The sequence below is a fragment of the Pseudophryne corroboree genome, chromosome 2 (assembly GCF_028390025.1).
Source record: "Pseudophryne corroboree isolate aPseCor3 chromosome 2, aPseCor3.hap2, whole genome shotgun sequence".
NCBI lineage: Eukaryota > Metazoa > Chordata > Amphibia > Anura > Myobatrachidae > Pseudophryne > Pseudophryne corroboree.
Genome location: NC_086445.1, coordinates 492,785,050 through 492,801,273, shown reverse-complemented (window position 1 = coordinate 492,801,273; position 16,224 = coordinate 492,785,050). Strand labels below are relative to the sequence as shown.

The following is a 16,224-nucleotide window of genomic DNA, read 5'->3' as shown; positions in this document are numbered from 1 at the left end:
TGAAGGGTGGTGCACTAAATTGAAAACACATCTTTATTCTTAATAATTGAATACACCAATGTACCGCTAGTGTGCGTGTACTTTTGTTCTTGTTGGTGTAGTAGGTAAAAGTCTTTGATTTACCGTATTTATAATCTTACCTAGGAATTGACATCGTTTAGACAGACTTAGATGTGATTGTTTTCGAACTTAATCTGCTACCGCAGTATAACTTAGTAGCGCAAGATAGAGGAACTTTGTTGATACATAGTTCTTATGTGAGATGAGCTATTATTCCAACATCACTTTGGTAAATACCGGAAGCGATAAGCAACGGTATAAATGAAATGGTTAATGGTTGTGGCGATTTTCAAACGCTAGAACCTATGATGAAGAAACCGGACTGGGTAAATACGCATTGTGAAGATCAAATGCAATTATACAATTTTGTGGCTGCAATAAGCAAAAACTAACTGCAGAAAATCCATTTTCTAACTGTAGTAAATGACTTGCTGATTGATATTGCAACGGAGCTGTTTGATTTTGCTCAAACAGAGGGGAATAAGTAACTTTGACTCTGTTGGCGTACTATTGCCTGGTTTATAAACCAGCAAAGACTAAATGACAACCTGCCAAACCGTTCGCCAGAAGCAGTTTTGTACTCTAAGCTGTAAATAGCTGAGACATATATGAGTTGAAGTCATGAAACCTCGCAAATGTAACATGAAAAGACGCACTTCCACAATTGTAAAAGAGGTCATCAAACCACTGGCTTGCTGACTGTAACGTCCTGTCGTTACAAGGCGTGACTGTTTCTTATAAAGGAATAAAACACCGTTACAAGTATACTGTATGCGCTAATGGCAGAATATCCTATAGGGATAAAATGCCGTTACACATATATCAAATTCAGGCGCAAACAAGCTCTGGCCTTGTCGCGCTTAACTAGCGACAATGAAAATAACCGGCGTTAGCAGAAGCTTTACAGATATACTCTGCAGCTTTTTTGAACCGTGATCGGCATGGTTTCATACATAGATTCTAGTGACCCAAATGTATCTGTGGTTTTTATAATGTTTGACAGAAACGCATATACCAATGGCGGATCGCGTCCTTTTGGAAACGATTATGTATGGTTGTCCAAAACCCCGCACTATCTGAATGCTGGACTAATGTACCCTTCTCACTTGTAGTTATCGGTGTGAGATTTGACATAGAATCGTGCATTAAATTATAAGACTAGTGAAATAAACACTCTGGTACCCAAAGGAAAATTGTCACTTTGGAAAGATTGTCTTTTGTTAGCGCTGGCGGAGTTATTCTGAGACTCCGATTACCGCTGTTTTAATTTGAATTGCCAATGTTAACATTTTTAGTCTGCACTAGAGCCTTATTTGCTATGTAGACAGACATCATAATAGGCAACAGACAGACACTTGCACGACTTAATAACATTATTATATGGCATATATATCTATATATATATATGTTATTGCTGAACAGCATATTTATTAGGAAACTAAAGTGTTCTTTATGTGAAAAGCAGTTCACATAGGCATGAAACCCGAACCAAATTCCTACTAACACCCCTGCGCCTTCTGGTGGCTTAAAGATGTAGGGCAGGAATGTTCTAGATTATCCTGAAGTAAAAAATTCCCACTAACACCCCTGCGCCTCCTTGTGGAGTAGAGGTGTATGGTCTGGAATTATAACTGGAAAACCAGCAATGATTAAAATGGCCGTCATGCCATGCTTTCACAGAAAATCACAGTACAGGTTACTTGCTGCAGTTTTAATATAGGCTTAATAGCCTATTATACAGTTACTATGCTTAATAGCCTATTATACAGTGATAACCCAGGTGTAGGATACAGTAAAATATATGCATTTAGTCAATTAATATGAGCACTGCCTGCAGTGTATTTATCTTGCAACCTTAACCAAAAATAACAGAAAACATGGTTAAACGTGCAATAGGTTATGCCACTGCTAACCCATTGCCAGCCAAAGCCTCATATATATATTATATATATATACAAAGTGTTTACACATATAATCACAGTTCATACTGATATTATAGACAGTTCTGCCAGCAAAAGCTTCATTATATATTATATATATAAAACGTGCTGAAACATATATCACAGTACACATGTACATTGTTTAAAGTGCTGCGCTGCTTGTTTATTTTGAACCCATGCAGCCTTTGCTGCTGCTATGGGTATTATTCCCCCTCCCCCCCCTGCATCCCCATGTTACCTGCAGCGTACGGGGATCGGGTGCAGGGAGAGCAGGAGAGCCTGAATGTAGCGCCGGGGAGCTGACCGGAAGCTCCTTCCTACAGCAGTACACAGTCTCCCTGTGTCTGCGGTGTTTCACTGGGAGAGTGGCCGGCGTCCTTGAGTGACGTGCGGCCACTCTTTAGTACCCAGGAGAGTCTCGGCGGCGTGTAGCGGTGCCGGGCCATCCGAGCAGTGAGAGCGGCCGGCGTCTGAGTGACGTGCGGCCGCTCTGCTTAGTTCAGCGCCCGGAGAGTGTCGGCGGCGTGTAGCGGTGCCGCATCAGGGCAGTGAGAGCGGCCGGCGTCTGAGTGACGTGCGGCCGCTCTGCTTATGTAGCGGTGCCGGGCCATCAGAGCAGTAAGAGCGGCCGGCGTCTGAGTGACGTGCGGCCGCTCTGCTTAGTTCAGCGCAGGGAGAGTCATGTACGAGTGAGGTGGAACTTCATATATAAGAAGTGGTCCTTACTACTTCAGCGGGACCCGTCAGCGGCGTGCTCAGCGGCGGCCAGCTCCCTGTACAGTATAACACTCACACAGCAGGGCGGCAGCGTGAGCTGACCGCCCTGACACCCATACCTTGCTCCATCCTGGCTGTGACGAGCTCTCTGTAAGCTCCGTTTCAGTCCTTCTTCCAGCTCTTTGTCTCATCCTGGCTGTAACGGATCTTCTTTCTGTAAGCTCCGTTCAGCTTGCAGGAGACAGTGGCTGCCTGTGGCTGTGAGGGTGCTCTTTGTGAGGACCGACACGCCATGCGCTGCCCTATAGCGCCTGTGGCTGTGAGGGTGCTCTTTGTGAGGACCGACACGCCATACGCTGCCTTGCAGCGGCACCATCCCGGACCCAAGTTTTTCCAGAAACTGGGACGGGAAGTGTAAAAATTAAAAATAAAAATAAAAATCTTCTGAAAAGTGGCCATTGCCACAAGCCGATGTTCATCTGTGAGCACCGAAAAAACACTGGCAAAGTACACTGAGGTACTTGGGGATATGGAGGGGGGGGAGGGTCCTAAATTTGAATATTCAGTGCCTTTGTTCGGCTACGCCCGTCCATATCCCAAGAGTACTCCAGTGACCCCTAGTGGATGATAAAGAAATAATGTTGTTTAGATGCTAAAATCTCCTGTATGTTATTTGGGGGATTTATCATTCGATTTTGTGTTCGATTTTGTATTTGACCGTCAGTAAATGTGAAAGTACAGATGTTGTGCCGGTATTAGATTTTGAGTGGAATCTGGGTAGGTTTTGGATTTATATAAAATTTTACATTCGATTTTGCCTTTAGTAAATCTCCAAATGCAAAATTGAATGTAAATCGAATGCAAAATCACCCAAAACACAAAACTGAACAGGGACTCAGTCACACACAGATATACAAGTGTTGCATAGCCAATTAATCAGCATTCTCCTACCGCATCCTAGTAGCATCACACTGCAACCAAGAAGCATTTTTGGGTAAAAAGACATGAAAAAAATATCTCATGGGTCCTGGTATGCAGAGAGGGACTGTTTGGAGCGACTGCAGCAAAGATGTATTAGGACACATCTGTAAGTCTAAAACCAGGCCCCGCGCTACCCGCTCAGCAAAGGGATGCAAAGCAGGTAGGCGCCAGGCTGGAGAGGCACTCTCTCTGATCTGCATGCACCTGTGCCCCCTGCTGCTGCTGGCTGCTGTGCCTGTCACACTGACAGGCAGCGGCGCCGGCAGCTTGAAATTTCCCCCTGCCCCACTGACAGCGTCATCTTCAGTTTCCATGTCACAGTCCATGGTCTAGCCCAGAAATGGGGCGGAGCTGAGCTACACGGCACAGAGGGGCAGGGCTACATGAGACCAGGTTGCAGAGGACAAAAACTGCTACAAATCCTGCCAGATGGTAATTTGAGAGAGAGTGAGTGAGAAAGCGTATGTGTATATCAGTGTGTATGTATGTATGTATGTATGTATGTATGTATGTATGTATGTATGTGTATCTACAGTACGTGGGTGTGTGTGTATATCTATGTGTATGTATGTGTGTGTATCTATGTGTATGTATGTGTGTATCTACAGTATGTGTGTGTATCTATGTGTATGTGTGTTTGTGTATCTACAGTTATGTATCTGTTTGTGTGTATGTGTGTGGGGGGGCATAATGTGTATAAGTGGCACTTCTGTGGGCATTTTATGTAACCGGCACTACCACAGGAAGCATTATGTGTATAAGCGGTGCCACTACTAGGGACATTATGTCTTTAAGCGGCGCTACTGCAGCAGGTATTATGTGTATAAGCAGCGCTACTACAGCAGGTAATATGTGTATAAGTGGCGCTACTACAGCAGGTATTATGTGTATAAGCAGCGCTACTACAGCAGGTAATATGTGTATTAGTGGTGCTACTACAAGGGGTATTATGTGTATAATTGGTACTACTACAGCAGGTATTATGTGTATAAGTGGTGCTACTACAGGGGGTATTATGTGTATAAGCAGCACCACTACTGGGGAAATTATGTGTATCAACAACACTACAGGGGCAGTACGGATGGTGTATTGGTTAGCATTACTGCCTCACAGCACTGAGGTCATGGGTTCGATTACCACCATGGCCCTAACTGTGCGGAGTTTGTATATTCTCCCCGTACTTGCGTGGGTTTCCTCCAGGTACTCCGGTTTCCGCCCACAATCCAAAAATATATACTGGTAGGTTAATTGGCTCCCAACAAAATTAACCCTAGCGTGAATGTGTCTGTGTGTACATGTGGTAGGGAATATAGATTGTAAGCTCCACTGGGGCAGGGACTGATGTGAATGGGCAAATAGTCTCTGTAAAGCGCTGCGGAAAATGTGTGCGCTATATAAATAACTGGTAATAATAATAATAACAACACTATTATGCGCTGGGTAATGTGATTAAGATTGTTCTACTGTGTGGTGTAATTTGAAATGGGTGTACTATTGTGTGGCTACACCACTTCCTTGTGAGAGCACAGCCCTTTTTTTGATGCGCATTGTCCCTTTGTAAAATATGGGAGGGCTTAAATTTAGTTTGCAGGGGCGAACACGCTAGCACCGGTATCCGGACTCCAGGTCGACAACAAAAAGGTCGACGCCAATTGGTCGACACACCTTAGGTCGACCTGGACAAAAGGTCGACAGGGAAAAAGGTCGACATGAGTTTTTCACAATTTTTTTCTTTTTTGGAACTTTTTCATACTTAACGATCCATGTGGACTACGATTGGAACGGTAATCTGTGCCGAGCGAAGCGAAGGCACCATGCCCGAAGCATGGCGAGCGAAGCGAGCCATGCGAGGGGAGGCGGTTCACTAATTGGGGTTCCCGGTCACTCTACGAAGAAAACGACACCAAAAAAACATAAAAAACTCATGTCGACCTTTTGTCCATGTCGACCTAAGGTGTGTCGACCAATTGGCATCGACCTAAGGTGTGTCGACCTTTTTGTTGTCGACCTGGAGTCCCAGGCCCCTAGCACCGGCCCTGTCTAAAATCTATGCAGACATGGAGGATTTCACTGGTTTAGACAATAATGATCACTATCACTTTAGTGTAGTGTTTGTAATGGTGCCCATACAGTTGTGAGATGTCAGGTACAATCCTACAATTTTGACGGCATCTGTGCGGTCGAATCTCGCGTCTCAAAATCTTATGTGCTGCGCTTAATATTTATCGGGTCGCACGCTGTTTTTACCACATTTGATTTATCGCACTGCGATGTGCGATCTGTGAAGTATTTAGCTCACTTCCTGGACACTCCCCTCCCCTCGCATTCGATCAACCGATTTCTGGTCGTAAGGAGCATGCGATAAATCGCATGATTATATGTGCATCGAATACATCAAAAAAGCACTTTCGAAGGTGAGCTTCAAGGGAAATCGGGCCCGATATCACATCGCATACAATCGCACAAGTGTATGGCCAGCATTAGGACATAGGGGGTCATTCCGACCCGTTCACACGCAGCGTTTTTTTGCTGCGGTGCGAACGGGTGCGGAATGCGCATGCACGGCGGCCGCTGTGCGCATGCGTGACGTTGCCCGGCGACAGAGGTCGCCGTGTTACGTTGCAGCTACCGACGGAAGCGGTCGCAGAAGCGACCGCTAAGAATATTGACAGGAAGGAGGCGTGGCAGGGCGGATCCGGACCATTGGAGACCGTTTTCGGGGAGTGGTGAGTAAAAAGCAGGCGTGTCCAGGACAACGGAGGGCGGAGGTGTGACGTCAAAGCCGGGCCCATCATCGCTGGATCCATCGCACAGGGTAAGTATGTCCAGGGCTGGTCTACTTCTGCTTGAAATTTTTTTAGCTTAGCAGGGGTGCACAAGCGATCGCAGCCCTGCTAAGCTAAAATACACTCCCCCATAGGCCTGTACTAGTTAATCGCAGCAGCAGCAAAAAGTTGCTGGCTGCGATCAACTCGGAATGACCACCATACTCTTATCTGAACTGCTGTCCCAGCAACAGTTTTGTTTATCCATAAGCACTAAAATCATTCATCTCTGCAGCATGTAGCAATAAGAAATGATAAATAGACCTCTTACACCAGGGTTCCCAAATCCAGTCCCCAACAAACAGTCAAGGTTTGAAGGCTATCCACGCATGAGCACACAAGGTTAAATCAATGTTTGTGACACTAATGAAGTATCTATATGCAAGCACAACTATTCATAAATCCTGGACTGTAAATAGGGTGAAAGGGTGGAGTTAGGAAACACTAATTAAAGAGCTCTGTATTAATATTATATGATACATATGTACTGTAAGTTAATACGATGTGATTGAACGTAATTGTAAGTTATATTTTGATGTTTTTATATATATATATATATATATATATATTTAGATATTGTTCAACTTGATTTACTGTTTGGCTCATACAGTAGAGCCAAACTGGAGATACAGTAGGAGCTGACACTTGTGATCTGAGGAGATGTAATATAATAAAGTGTGGAACCTTATACAGCTTGCACCTACAAAATGGAGCTAAGGGGAATAGGTTAGATTAAGCTAACAATTTTGTAAAGGAGATCCGTTCAGTTTGCCAGTTCCAGTGGTCAGGATACCGACATCAGAATCCTGCCAGCCGGCAATGTCACCAGGCGGAATCCCGGAAAAACAGGACTATTCCCACTTGTGGGTGTCCACGACACCCATAGATCCTGGTGAGCCACTGAGCCCACAGCATGGCGAGTGCAGCGAACCCGCAAGGGGACTCTTTGCGCTCGCCCAGCTGCCGGAATTCTGGTGGGCAGGATGACGCTGTCGGGATATGGCCGGCCGGCATCCCGCCCCCCAGTAAATCGTATGTATTCCGTGTAAAGTATTTTTCCATAAATCAGGTGACAGGCTCCCTTTAATGAAAGCACTGCTATTAATGCTGCAGATGGATAAATCACATGGAATCATTCTCCGTCTCAATTTCAAAGTGCAAAAGCCTCTTTGGTAGTGCTCAGGGGCGGATTTGGGAGTGAGGGTAATAGCCAATTTAACAGAATAATAAAGAAAAAGACACTATGACATTTTTTATTTTTTATTATGTGTACATATTTACTAAGCAGATCAGGTTACAGAAGCAGTATGTGCATGTCCTACCCATTTACACTCCATTCAAGCTGGCACATGGTACAGTACAGTAGAAATATTTAGCAGTTACTGGTACTTTTTGGGCTGAGAGTGCCAACACAAGCATCCAAGTGCCGCCCCCAAACAAGTGTCACCCATAGGCACTTCCTCTGCAGGTACTAAGGGCCTAGTTCAGAGGTGGATGCAAATGTCACCGCCAACGCATCTTCATAAGCAAAGACTGTGTAAAATATGCAAATGCCGCAGGAGGCATCATGTGTATAAAGACTCAGCAGTGGATCAACATCGCGACCATCGGTCGCGGCATCAGACCTCTGAGCAACTCTGAGATAATAATGTCCAACACAACTATGATGCCTAGGCCAGCGTAGCTGTGTCCAAAGATGTAGCCGCTGACTTCAGCACGCTCAAAAATATCATGCCTCCATTTTCTGCAATGCTCCCCGTCACATCCCAAAATGCCTGTGATCAAGACACTGTGACTGGAGCAGCAGCACCATCACAGCACATTCGCACTGCGCCTCCAGCACAAGCACAGTCCCTAAAACATCGCCCAATAGCGACCGAATCGGGACTGCGTCTACGGCTGAATCAAGCCCTAGGTACTCATTTGCAGAGCATGTACTTCGGCCACACTGTTTTTACATCTGCAACATGTTAAGCCATATTTTAATGTTATTAGCACTTTATACAGTGTTACACTGCTTGTGACAGGGGACAAGTACATTTAACTTCACTTGCCAATAGATCCAGTTACTTGTCCATAAAGTGTACTACTTTTTCCATTACCCGGTATTGGTATATGAAAGTCATCACTAGTGGCTCTCGGGATGTAAATTATGCATTATCATAAACACAAATTCCAGGAGAATAAATCTTAGAACAGAGCAATATTAAAATGTTTGTTAATGCACCGCATGCAGTAATAGCACTGATCCTAAACTCAAACAAATGTTCTTATAAATGTGTGGTTGTATTGTAGTGCGTTAATGAGCTGAATCAATGGCTGTCTGCATTGCGAAAGGTCTGCGTTAACAACACTGACATGCTGTGTTCCTATCATCCCGGGGTGTTCAAAGGAGAGAAATGGAGCTGCTGCCACCAGAAGGACAAAGGAGGTATTACAGATAGGGAAACATTTGCTTTTCATTATTAACAACAGTTTTTTTTATATAAAATTCTGTTGCACTTTACAATTGTACACAATGCTCAAACAAAACTGGGTAATAACAAAGTCATAAAGATAGGAAGGCCCTGCTCGCAAGCTTACAATCTACATGGAGATAGTCAGTGATACACTAGGAGGGTGTAGTACGGCTGACCAGCGGTCTCCTGACCGCCGGTCAGCTTACCGACGCCGGGATCCCGGCGAGTGCAGCAAGCCCCTTGCGGGCTCGGTGGCGACCTGCGGTCGACACGGGTTCTATTCCCACTCTATGGGTGTCGTGGACACCCACGAGTGGAAATAGTCCCTGTTGGTCGGCATGCCGACGTTCGGGACAGTGACCCGTCGGGCTGGTGGAGGAGGTCATGTGACTGTCGGTCAGCTGACCGGCGGTCACATGAATACCACCCCACTAGGATAGGTGCTATCTATTGCATAGTTGTCCACCAGATTGCAAAGGTTATCGGTGGGCTGCATCTCATATCACACCAATGATGAACCAGGGTCAGGAGGAAGGGAAAGTGAAGAAAGAGAAAACATGTGGAAGATATGTGTGGACTGTACAGTGGTGATATAATCGGATAGGAAAGCTTATGAAGGTTATGTGAGCGGTTCTGGAATTTGATAAGCTTGTCTGAAGAGATGAGTTTTCAGGGAACGTTTGTAGGTTTGAAGACTAGAGGACAGTCTTATTGTACGTGGTAGGGCATTCCACAGAGTGGGTGTAGCCCGAAAAAAGTCCTGCAATCATGAGTGGGAGCGAGTAATGAATGTGGGAGAGACATAGATCTGTGTAGAGTGAAGAGGTTGGGTTGGGAGATATTTTGAGATAAGTGAAGTGATGTACGTTGGTGTAGTTTGGTTATTGGCCCTGTGTGTGAGTAAAAGTATTTTATATTGAATACGGTAGAATGCAGGTAACCAACGGAGGGACTGACAGAGAGGATCTGCAGACGATGAACGCCTAGCGAGGAAGATTAACTTTGCAGCTGCATTCAGAATTGATTGTAATGGTGAAAGTCTCTTTTTGGTAAGACCAATAAGAAGACTATTGCAATAATCAATGCGAGATATAATGAGAGCATGGATTAGAGTTTTTGCAGTGTCTTGTGTAAGGTAGTGAAATAATTGATATTTCATGCAAAACCGTCTGCTTCTCCGTTTTCCATTGATCAAGTGGATTGAGGGCCAAATAATTTATATTATGGTTTGAACCGTTTAGGGTTTGTAGTTGTACACACAAGTTCTTCCTATGATACCACATTAGGGCCGAGTGTATGAGTTTGGTGGTCCTCTACAAACTGGGGCAAATATAATTGTAGTGGAAGACTACTACTGATCATTTTACTTGTTTGTTTTTATGGGGTTTTTTTAGTTTAAAAGTAGTACTAGAAGTCATGTTTCGTTGTCATCATGACACTGATTTTGGTAAAGGACTATATCGCATATAATCAGTGTTTCCTGACCCTCAATGCCTAACCCTTGTCAGTTCATGCGCTCAATCGAATTCATACCTCCCAGTCCCAATGTCTCTTTAAGCACCTACTCCAGTACAGATATAACACCCTCCCATCAAATTAATTTCTCCCATGAATTCATTTCTACTGGGCAACTTCAATTATTTTGTTCCCCACTACCATGCACATAATTTCATTTGTACTTCAGACCAGCAAGAGTACCCGGTTTGAGAATCACTTTGATAGAGTTAAGGTGGGTACACACTGTGCGATATTGTACAGTGTGTTCCCTTCCCTCCCTGGCAGCCCGACATTGTGCTTACACAATGAGCAATACCACAAACGATATCACTCAGTGACATCACGCCGCGGCTGGCCCATACATGCAGTTTTGGTCAAAATAGCCAAAACTGACCTGCATGTACAGCCGCATCGGCCGTCGTTTGCGGCATACACACTTTTAGTCAATATCGCTCAGAAGGGGGAGAATGAGTGATACTGAATAAAATATTGCAGTGTGTATGCACCTTTACTGTATGAGAAGACCCGGAAAACATGTACTGTTTTGGGTCCTGAGGACCCAGCTTGAGAATGTATGCTTTATGTTATCCCTTTGTGCACACTATGAATTAAAATAAGAGATCACACATTTTCTCTGTCACTAAGCCATACCCTCAGGAAGTTGTATTGTGAAAAGATCACAACTTGATGGTATTCACAGGAGAACTCTGGAAGATTAAACAATGTCTCTGCTGGAATTTTATAGATCCATTCCTTAATATTGTGCACAAAAGCTCTTTTATTTTATATAGGCTTACCATACTATCCCGTTAAACAGGTTCTATGGCAAAAAAAAAAAAAAAGTGAAATGCTGGCTTGATTAAAGTCAGCCACAGTCCCTGTGTAATTCATGAGTGTCCTGATTTAAAGGGATAGCATGGCAAGCCTATATATAACATGTAAAGAAAATAGAATAGGGGACGTGCCCAAAGTGAATAATAGTCAAAACTACATTTACTATAAAGTAAAAGCTCACATACATCTAGGTAAAGGAATATCAGCCTCACAATGGCATGCGGTTCTAATCCTTTGCGGCAGTATAGCGGGTCTGTTACTCAGATGTGTGAACTCCCCCTGATGAAGTCTGGATGCCGAAACGCGTTGGTCATGGCCTGTAGGACGCTGGACACAGTGACGTCACTATCTGCATCCCGGAGTGTGGGAGATCTAAGTAACGAACCCGCTATACAGCTGCAGCAATTTAGGATTGCATGTCATCCGGAGGCTAAACAGCTAGATTGTGAGGCTGATATTCCTTTACCTCGGGAGGCTGCGAGAAGAAATGTCACTCCTGTGGCTATCGAGCATCTAAATGGAACAACAATTGAATTGCACCATTTTGCGCCTCCTTGTGTTAGCCACAGGGTAAACCAATTTAATTGGCCCCAAAGGGTGAGATTGCAAGGAAACAAGTTGTAGGGCCATTGGATATGTGTCTATGCTGTTACAATGGCAACATGCCCCTCTCACGTCTCATTACAAAAACAAATAAAAAAAAATGAATAGCCATTCAATTGCTTTTTTTGAATTTATAAATAAAATTGCAAAACACATTATTGTATATTGTATTTTAACTTTCTGTGAAACAGTTGCTGGCTGTGATAAAACCCGGCATGAAGTCACATTACAGGATTGGAATGATCTTTTGAATCCTGATCTTGAGGCTCAGCTCATTTTCAAACATCTGATTGGAGTGAGAGAACTGATGAAGTAAGTACTAAATATGACAAATGCTGATATATACTGTGGTGTGTACATGATATTTAAATGTACATTTGCATCCAAAGGGGTTTATTATTCATGTGGCCGACGTCTGGTGCGATGCATTCACTGAACGGTGAATTAAGCTTCTAGATGTAAAATAAAGGTCATTTTTGTAAATAGATGAATCAGCAATTAGTACAAGTGGTATCCAAGGTCAACTGCCGTTTACTAAAAGAACAAGGAACATGGTCGATATACGCTTAACACAGGGATCAGCGATCTCCCTAGAATCTGTTCTAGCTTGTCAGTATGACTAAATTGCAGGGCTTGTGATAGTTTTGTATAAATCACTGACAGGTGATTGAAAGACAATAAAATGGCAGGTTTTGAGAAAATATAGTTGTATAGGTGGAAATATATCTAAATAAATGACTTGAAATTATTATATCTGCAGGGAAAAATACTTGGAACTGACACAGCATGATAATATCGGCAAGACTGATTCAAGTTCAGGTATGATATTAAGTACTGTACATGTACATAATGCATTAGAATGTTGTCATTGCTTATCAGCTCAAACTGTAACTATAGGTTTTATTGTTATGATGCTACCAGTCTACCAATTGAAGGTGTATAATCCAAGTTAATTTTCATTCTGGCATTCATTTTACATGACCATAATCATTTGTATTTTTTCATTAAGTATTAAAAAAAAAAAAAATAAGCCAGGACTTCAATTTTGTTAAATAATGACAAAGAAAAGTCTATTATTTACATTTTCCACAGGTGTAGTCATTACTTACGGACACTATTTAAAGATGCACAGGCAGATATAATTATTTCACCTGTGGTTCGGTGAGGAGACCTGGAAAACTTAAAGGCCTTACCCACTGGGCGATGTTGGAGATATTATCGACCATCGATACTATTGGTGGTCGATTTTTTTGCCAACGATTTATAGCCTACACACTGGACAATTTCTATGGATGATATGAGAGCACAGACATCTATATCGTCCAAATTGACTAGCATGTTTAAACGATGATCGTTCAACAATGAACGATTGCGGGCACGCGCATCGCTCATCGTTGAAGCATTGACACTGAAAGATATGAACGATTTATCGTTCATATCTTTCAAATATATTGACCAGTGTGTAGGGCCCTTTACACTGTTTGGGATCCTGATAACCGAGTTTAAGAACCTATGATATAGAGCAGGTACTCCCAACCATAGTCCTCAAGGCACACCAACAGTCCAGGTTTTAAGAAAAGCCATACTTGAGCACAGGTGATTGAATTAGTACCTCAGATATTTTGATTTAACCATCTGTGCTTAACCATAGATATCATTAAAACCTGGACGGTAAAGGGCCCTACACACTGGCAGATAACACTGCATGATATGAATGTTCTCGTTCATTAAGGAACGAGAACTCATTCATATCGTGCAGTGTGTAGGCACCAACGATGAATGGCCCCGCGCTATGGCGCCGGGTGAGTGAAGAAACTTCACTTCCCCCGTCACACCCCCCGCGCCACCCGTCTGATGTATCGGCAGCGTGTCGCCCAGTCTTTAGGGCCCTTTAGTGTGCCCTGAGGACAGAGGTTGGGAAAAACTGATCTAGAGTAGTGGTTCCCAAACTCAGTCCACAAGGCATACTAACTGTCCAGCTTTTAGTGATATCTATGGCTCAGCACAGATGGTTATGTCATATTGACTGTGGTACTGATTAAGTCATATGTGGCCAAGCATGGATATACTTAAAACCTGGACCATTAGTTCTCCTTGAGGACAGAGTTTAGGAACTACTGATCTAGAGCACAGGTTCTCAACCTCGGTCCACAGGACCCCAAACAGTTGACGTTTTCCATTTATCACAAAATCACAAGTGAAATAATGAGCTTCACTTGTAGATGTTTTAAAACGCGTCAGTGAGTAATGACTACACCTGTGCTCCTGCTGGGTGACCTGCAAAACATGACCTGTTTAGGGTACTGAGGGCAGAGTTTGAGGACCACTGATCTAGAGCTTGGTGAGGAATAGATAATTGTTAATTATGTTCTGTTGTTATGTAAAATATAGATATGAAAGAGGGTATACTTACGATTTGACATGATTATATTGTTATACCGTTACTTTACACAACTTTTTAAAAAATAGCTGTATATTTTATATTTTAGATCCTGAAAGGAAAGACAGTGCTACAGAACTTTTCCAGATACTCCAAGACCTCGAAACTGCTCATGAATCTTTTCTATCTGATTCTCCAGATATAGCTGAACAGGAAAAAAAATACTTATTGGAAATGTAAATAGGCTGTCGTAAAACAGTAAGGTTGTACTACTACTGACAATATTGAGTGTACTTCTGCTGCAAATGTTTATTAGACTATAGCACCTTCTGCTGCGCTGGAAAAGTATACTTACGTTGCAAGTAATAAAATATTAACCAAAAGGAAACAAAACAGTTAAAGCAGATTGTCCAGTTCATCTTAATTTATAAAACTGATCCATCTTAAGTAAAAGGGAAATAAACCCTATATTATTTTTTTTCTATTGTTTTTCAATAAACAAAAAAAATAAAAATTAAGAAAAAAAGTGTGTCTTTTTCCACCTTGCATGCCTTCACTGTGGGACCGCTTTCCAAATGTCACAAAATTGAAGGTTAATTTCTCATACATTCGGGCTGATCCATAAATCGGTCCATAAGAGCTACTTTCTATCTGTTACTGAAGAATAGTGCATGCAAATCTAGGCGTTGGTAAATAGGATTTTAATTACCTACCGGTAAATCCTTTCCTCGTAGTCCGTAGGGGATACTGGGAATCCATTTAGTACCATGGTGTATAGACGGGTACACTAGGAGCCATGGGCACTGTAGAAGTTTGATTAGGTGTGCTGGCTCCTCCCTCTATGCCCCTCCTACCAGACTCAGTCTAGGAAACTGTGCCCGAGACGGACATACTTTGAGCGAAGGATATAGAAAGGAAAGTGGTGAGAATTCTAACCAGCACAACCATAACAAGAGGAAAGCCATGCTAACCAACACTTGTAAACAGGATCAGCAGCAGCTGAACCAAACCACATTACTTAACCAAGTAACAGTGCTGGAAGAACGAAGCACCCTAGTATCCTCTACGGACTACGAGAAAAGGATTTACCGGTAGCTAATTAAAATCCTATTTTCTCTTACGTCCTAGGGGATACTAGGTTCCGGTTGTTACGGACACCTCTGCTACTTCAAAGTCTTGTTGTGAGGCCTTTGAAGGTGTATATAAAGAGAACAGCTCGTCACAGGAATTCGGACTCGCTGTTCTTTCTCTATGATCCCAATAAAATTGGCTGTCCTGCTTCAAAGCAGTCAATTGCACGCTGGATCAGGCTCACTATACAGCATGCTTATTCAACGGCAGGCTTGCCGGTTCCAAAATCTGTATAGGCCCACTCTACTAGGTCGGTGGATTCTTCTTGAGCAGGTGTCTCGGCTTTACAGCACTGCCAGCAACTACTTTGTCAGGTTCGAACACGTTTGCTAAGTTTTACAAGTTCGATACTTTGGCCTCTGAGGACCTTCAGTTTGGTCAATCAGTTCTGCAGGAACCTCAGCACTCTCCCACCCGGTTTGGGAGCTTTGGTACTTCACCATGGTACTAATCCATTTAGAACCACAATAGGTTGGTTTATGTGAAACGCGGACACCACCTTACGAAGAAATTGCTGACGAGTCCTGAGTTCAGATCTGTCCTCTTGTAAGATAATGCCCCCAACTCTGACACACGTCTTGCTGAAGCCAAGGCCAACAGTGTGACGGTCTTCCACGTAAGGTACTTTACGTCTACCTCCTGTAACGGTTCAAACCAGTCCGATTGGAGGAACTGCAGCACCAAATTGAGATCCCAAGGTGCCGTGGGAGGCACAAAGGGAGGTTGGATGTGCAGAACACCTTTCAAGAACGTCTGGACCTCAGGGAGAGAAGCCAATAGTTTCTGAAAGAAAACAG

The 16,224-nt window shown here is 43.3% G+C and overlaps 1 protein-coding gene across 2 annotated transcripts in view; it reads left to right on the top strand.

Annotated features, from left to right (window-relative positions):
• LOC135030582 (ras GTPase-activating protein 4-like) overlaps positions 1-14,774 on the top strand; it is a 450,090-nt gene extending 435,316 nt beyond the window's left edge. For both annotated transcript variants that reach the window (XM_063953945.1, XM_063953944.1), the window contains exons 18-21: positions 8,819-8,954; positions 12,108-12,228; positions 12,677-12,735; positions 14,406-14,774. In XM_063953945.1, coding sequence (XP_063810015.1) covers positions 8,819-8,954; positions 12,108-12,228; positions 12,677-12,735; positions 14,406-14,536 — 447 coding nt within the window. In that variant the 3' untranslated portion in view covers positions 14,537-14,774. The remainder of the gene's footprint in view (positions 1-8,818; positions 8,955-12,107; positions 12,229-12,676; positions 12,736-14,405) is intronic.
• The last annotated feature ends 1,450 nt before the right edge of the window (positions 14,775-16,224 follow it).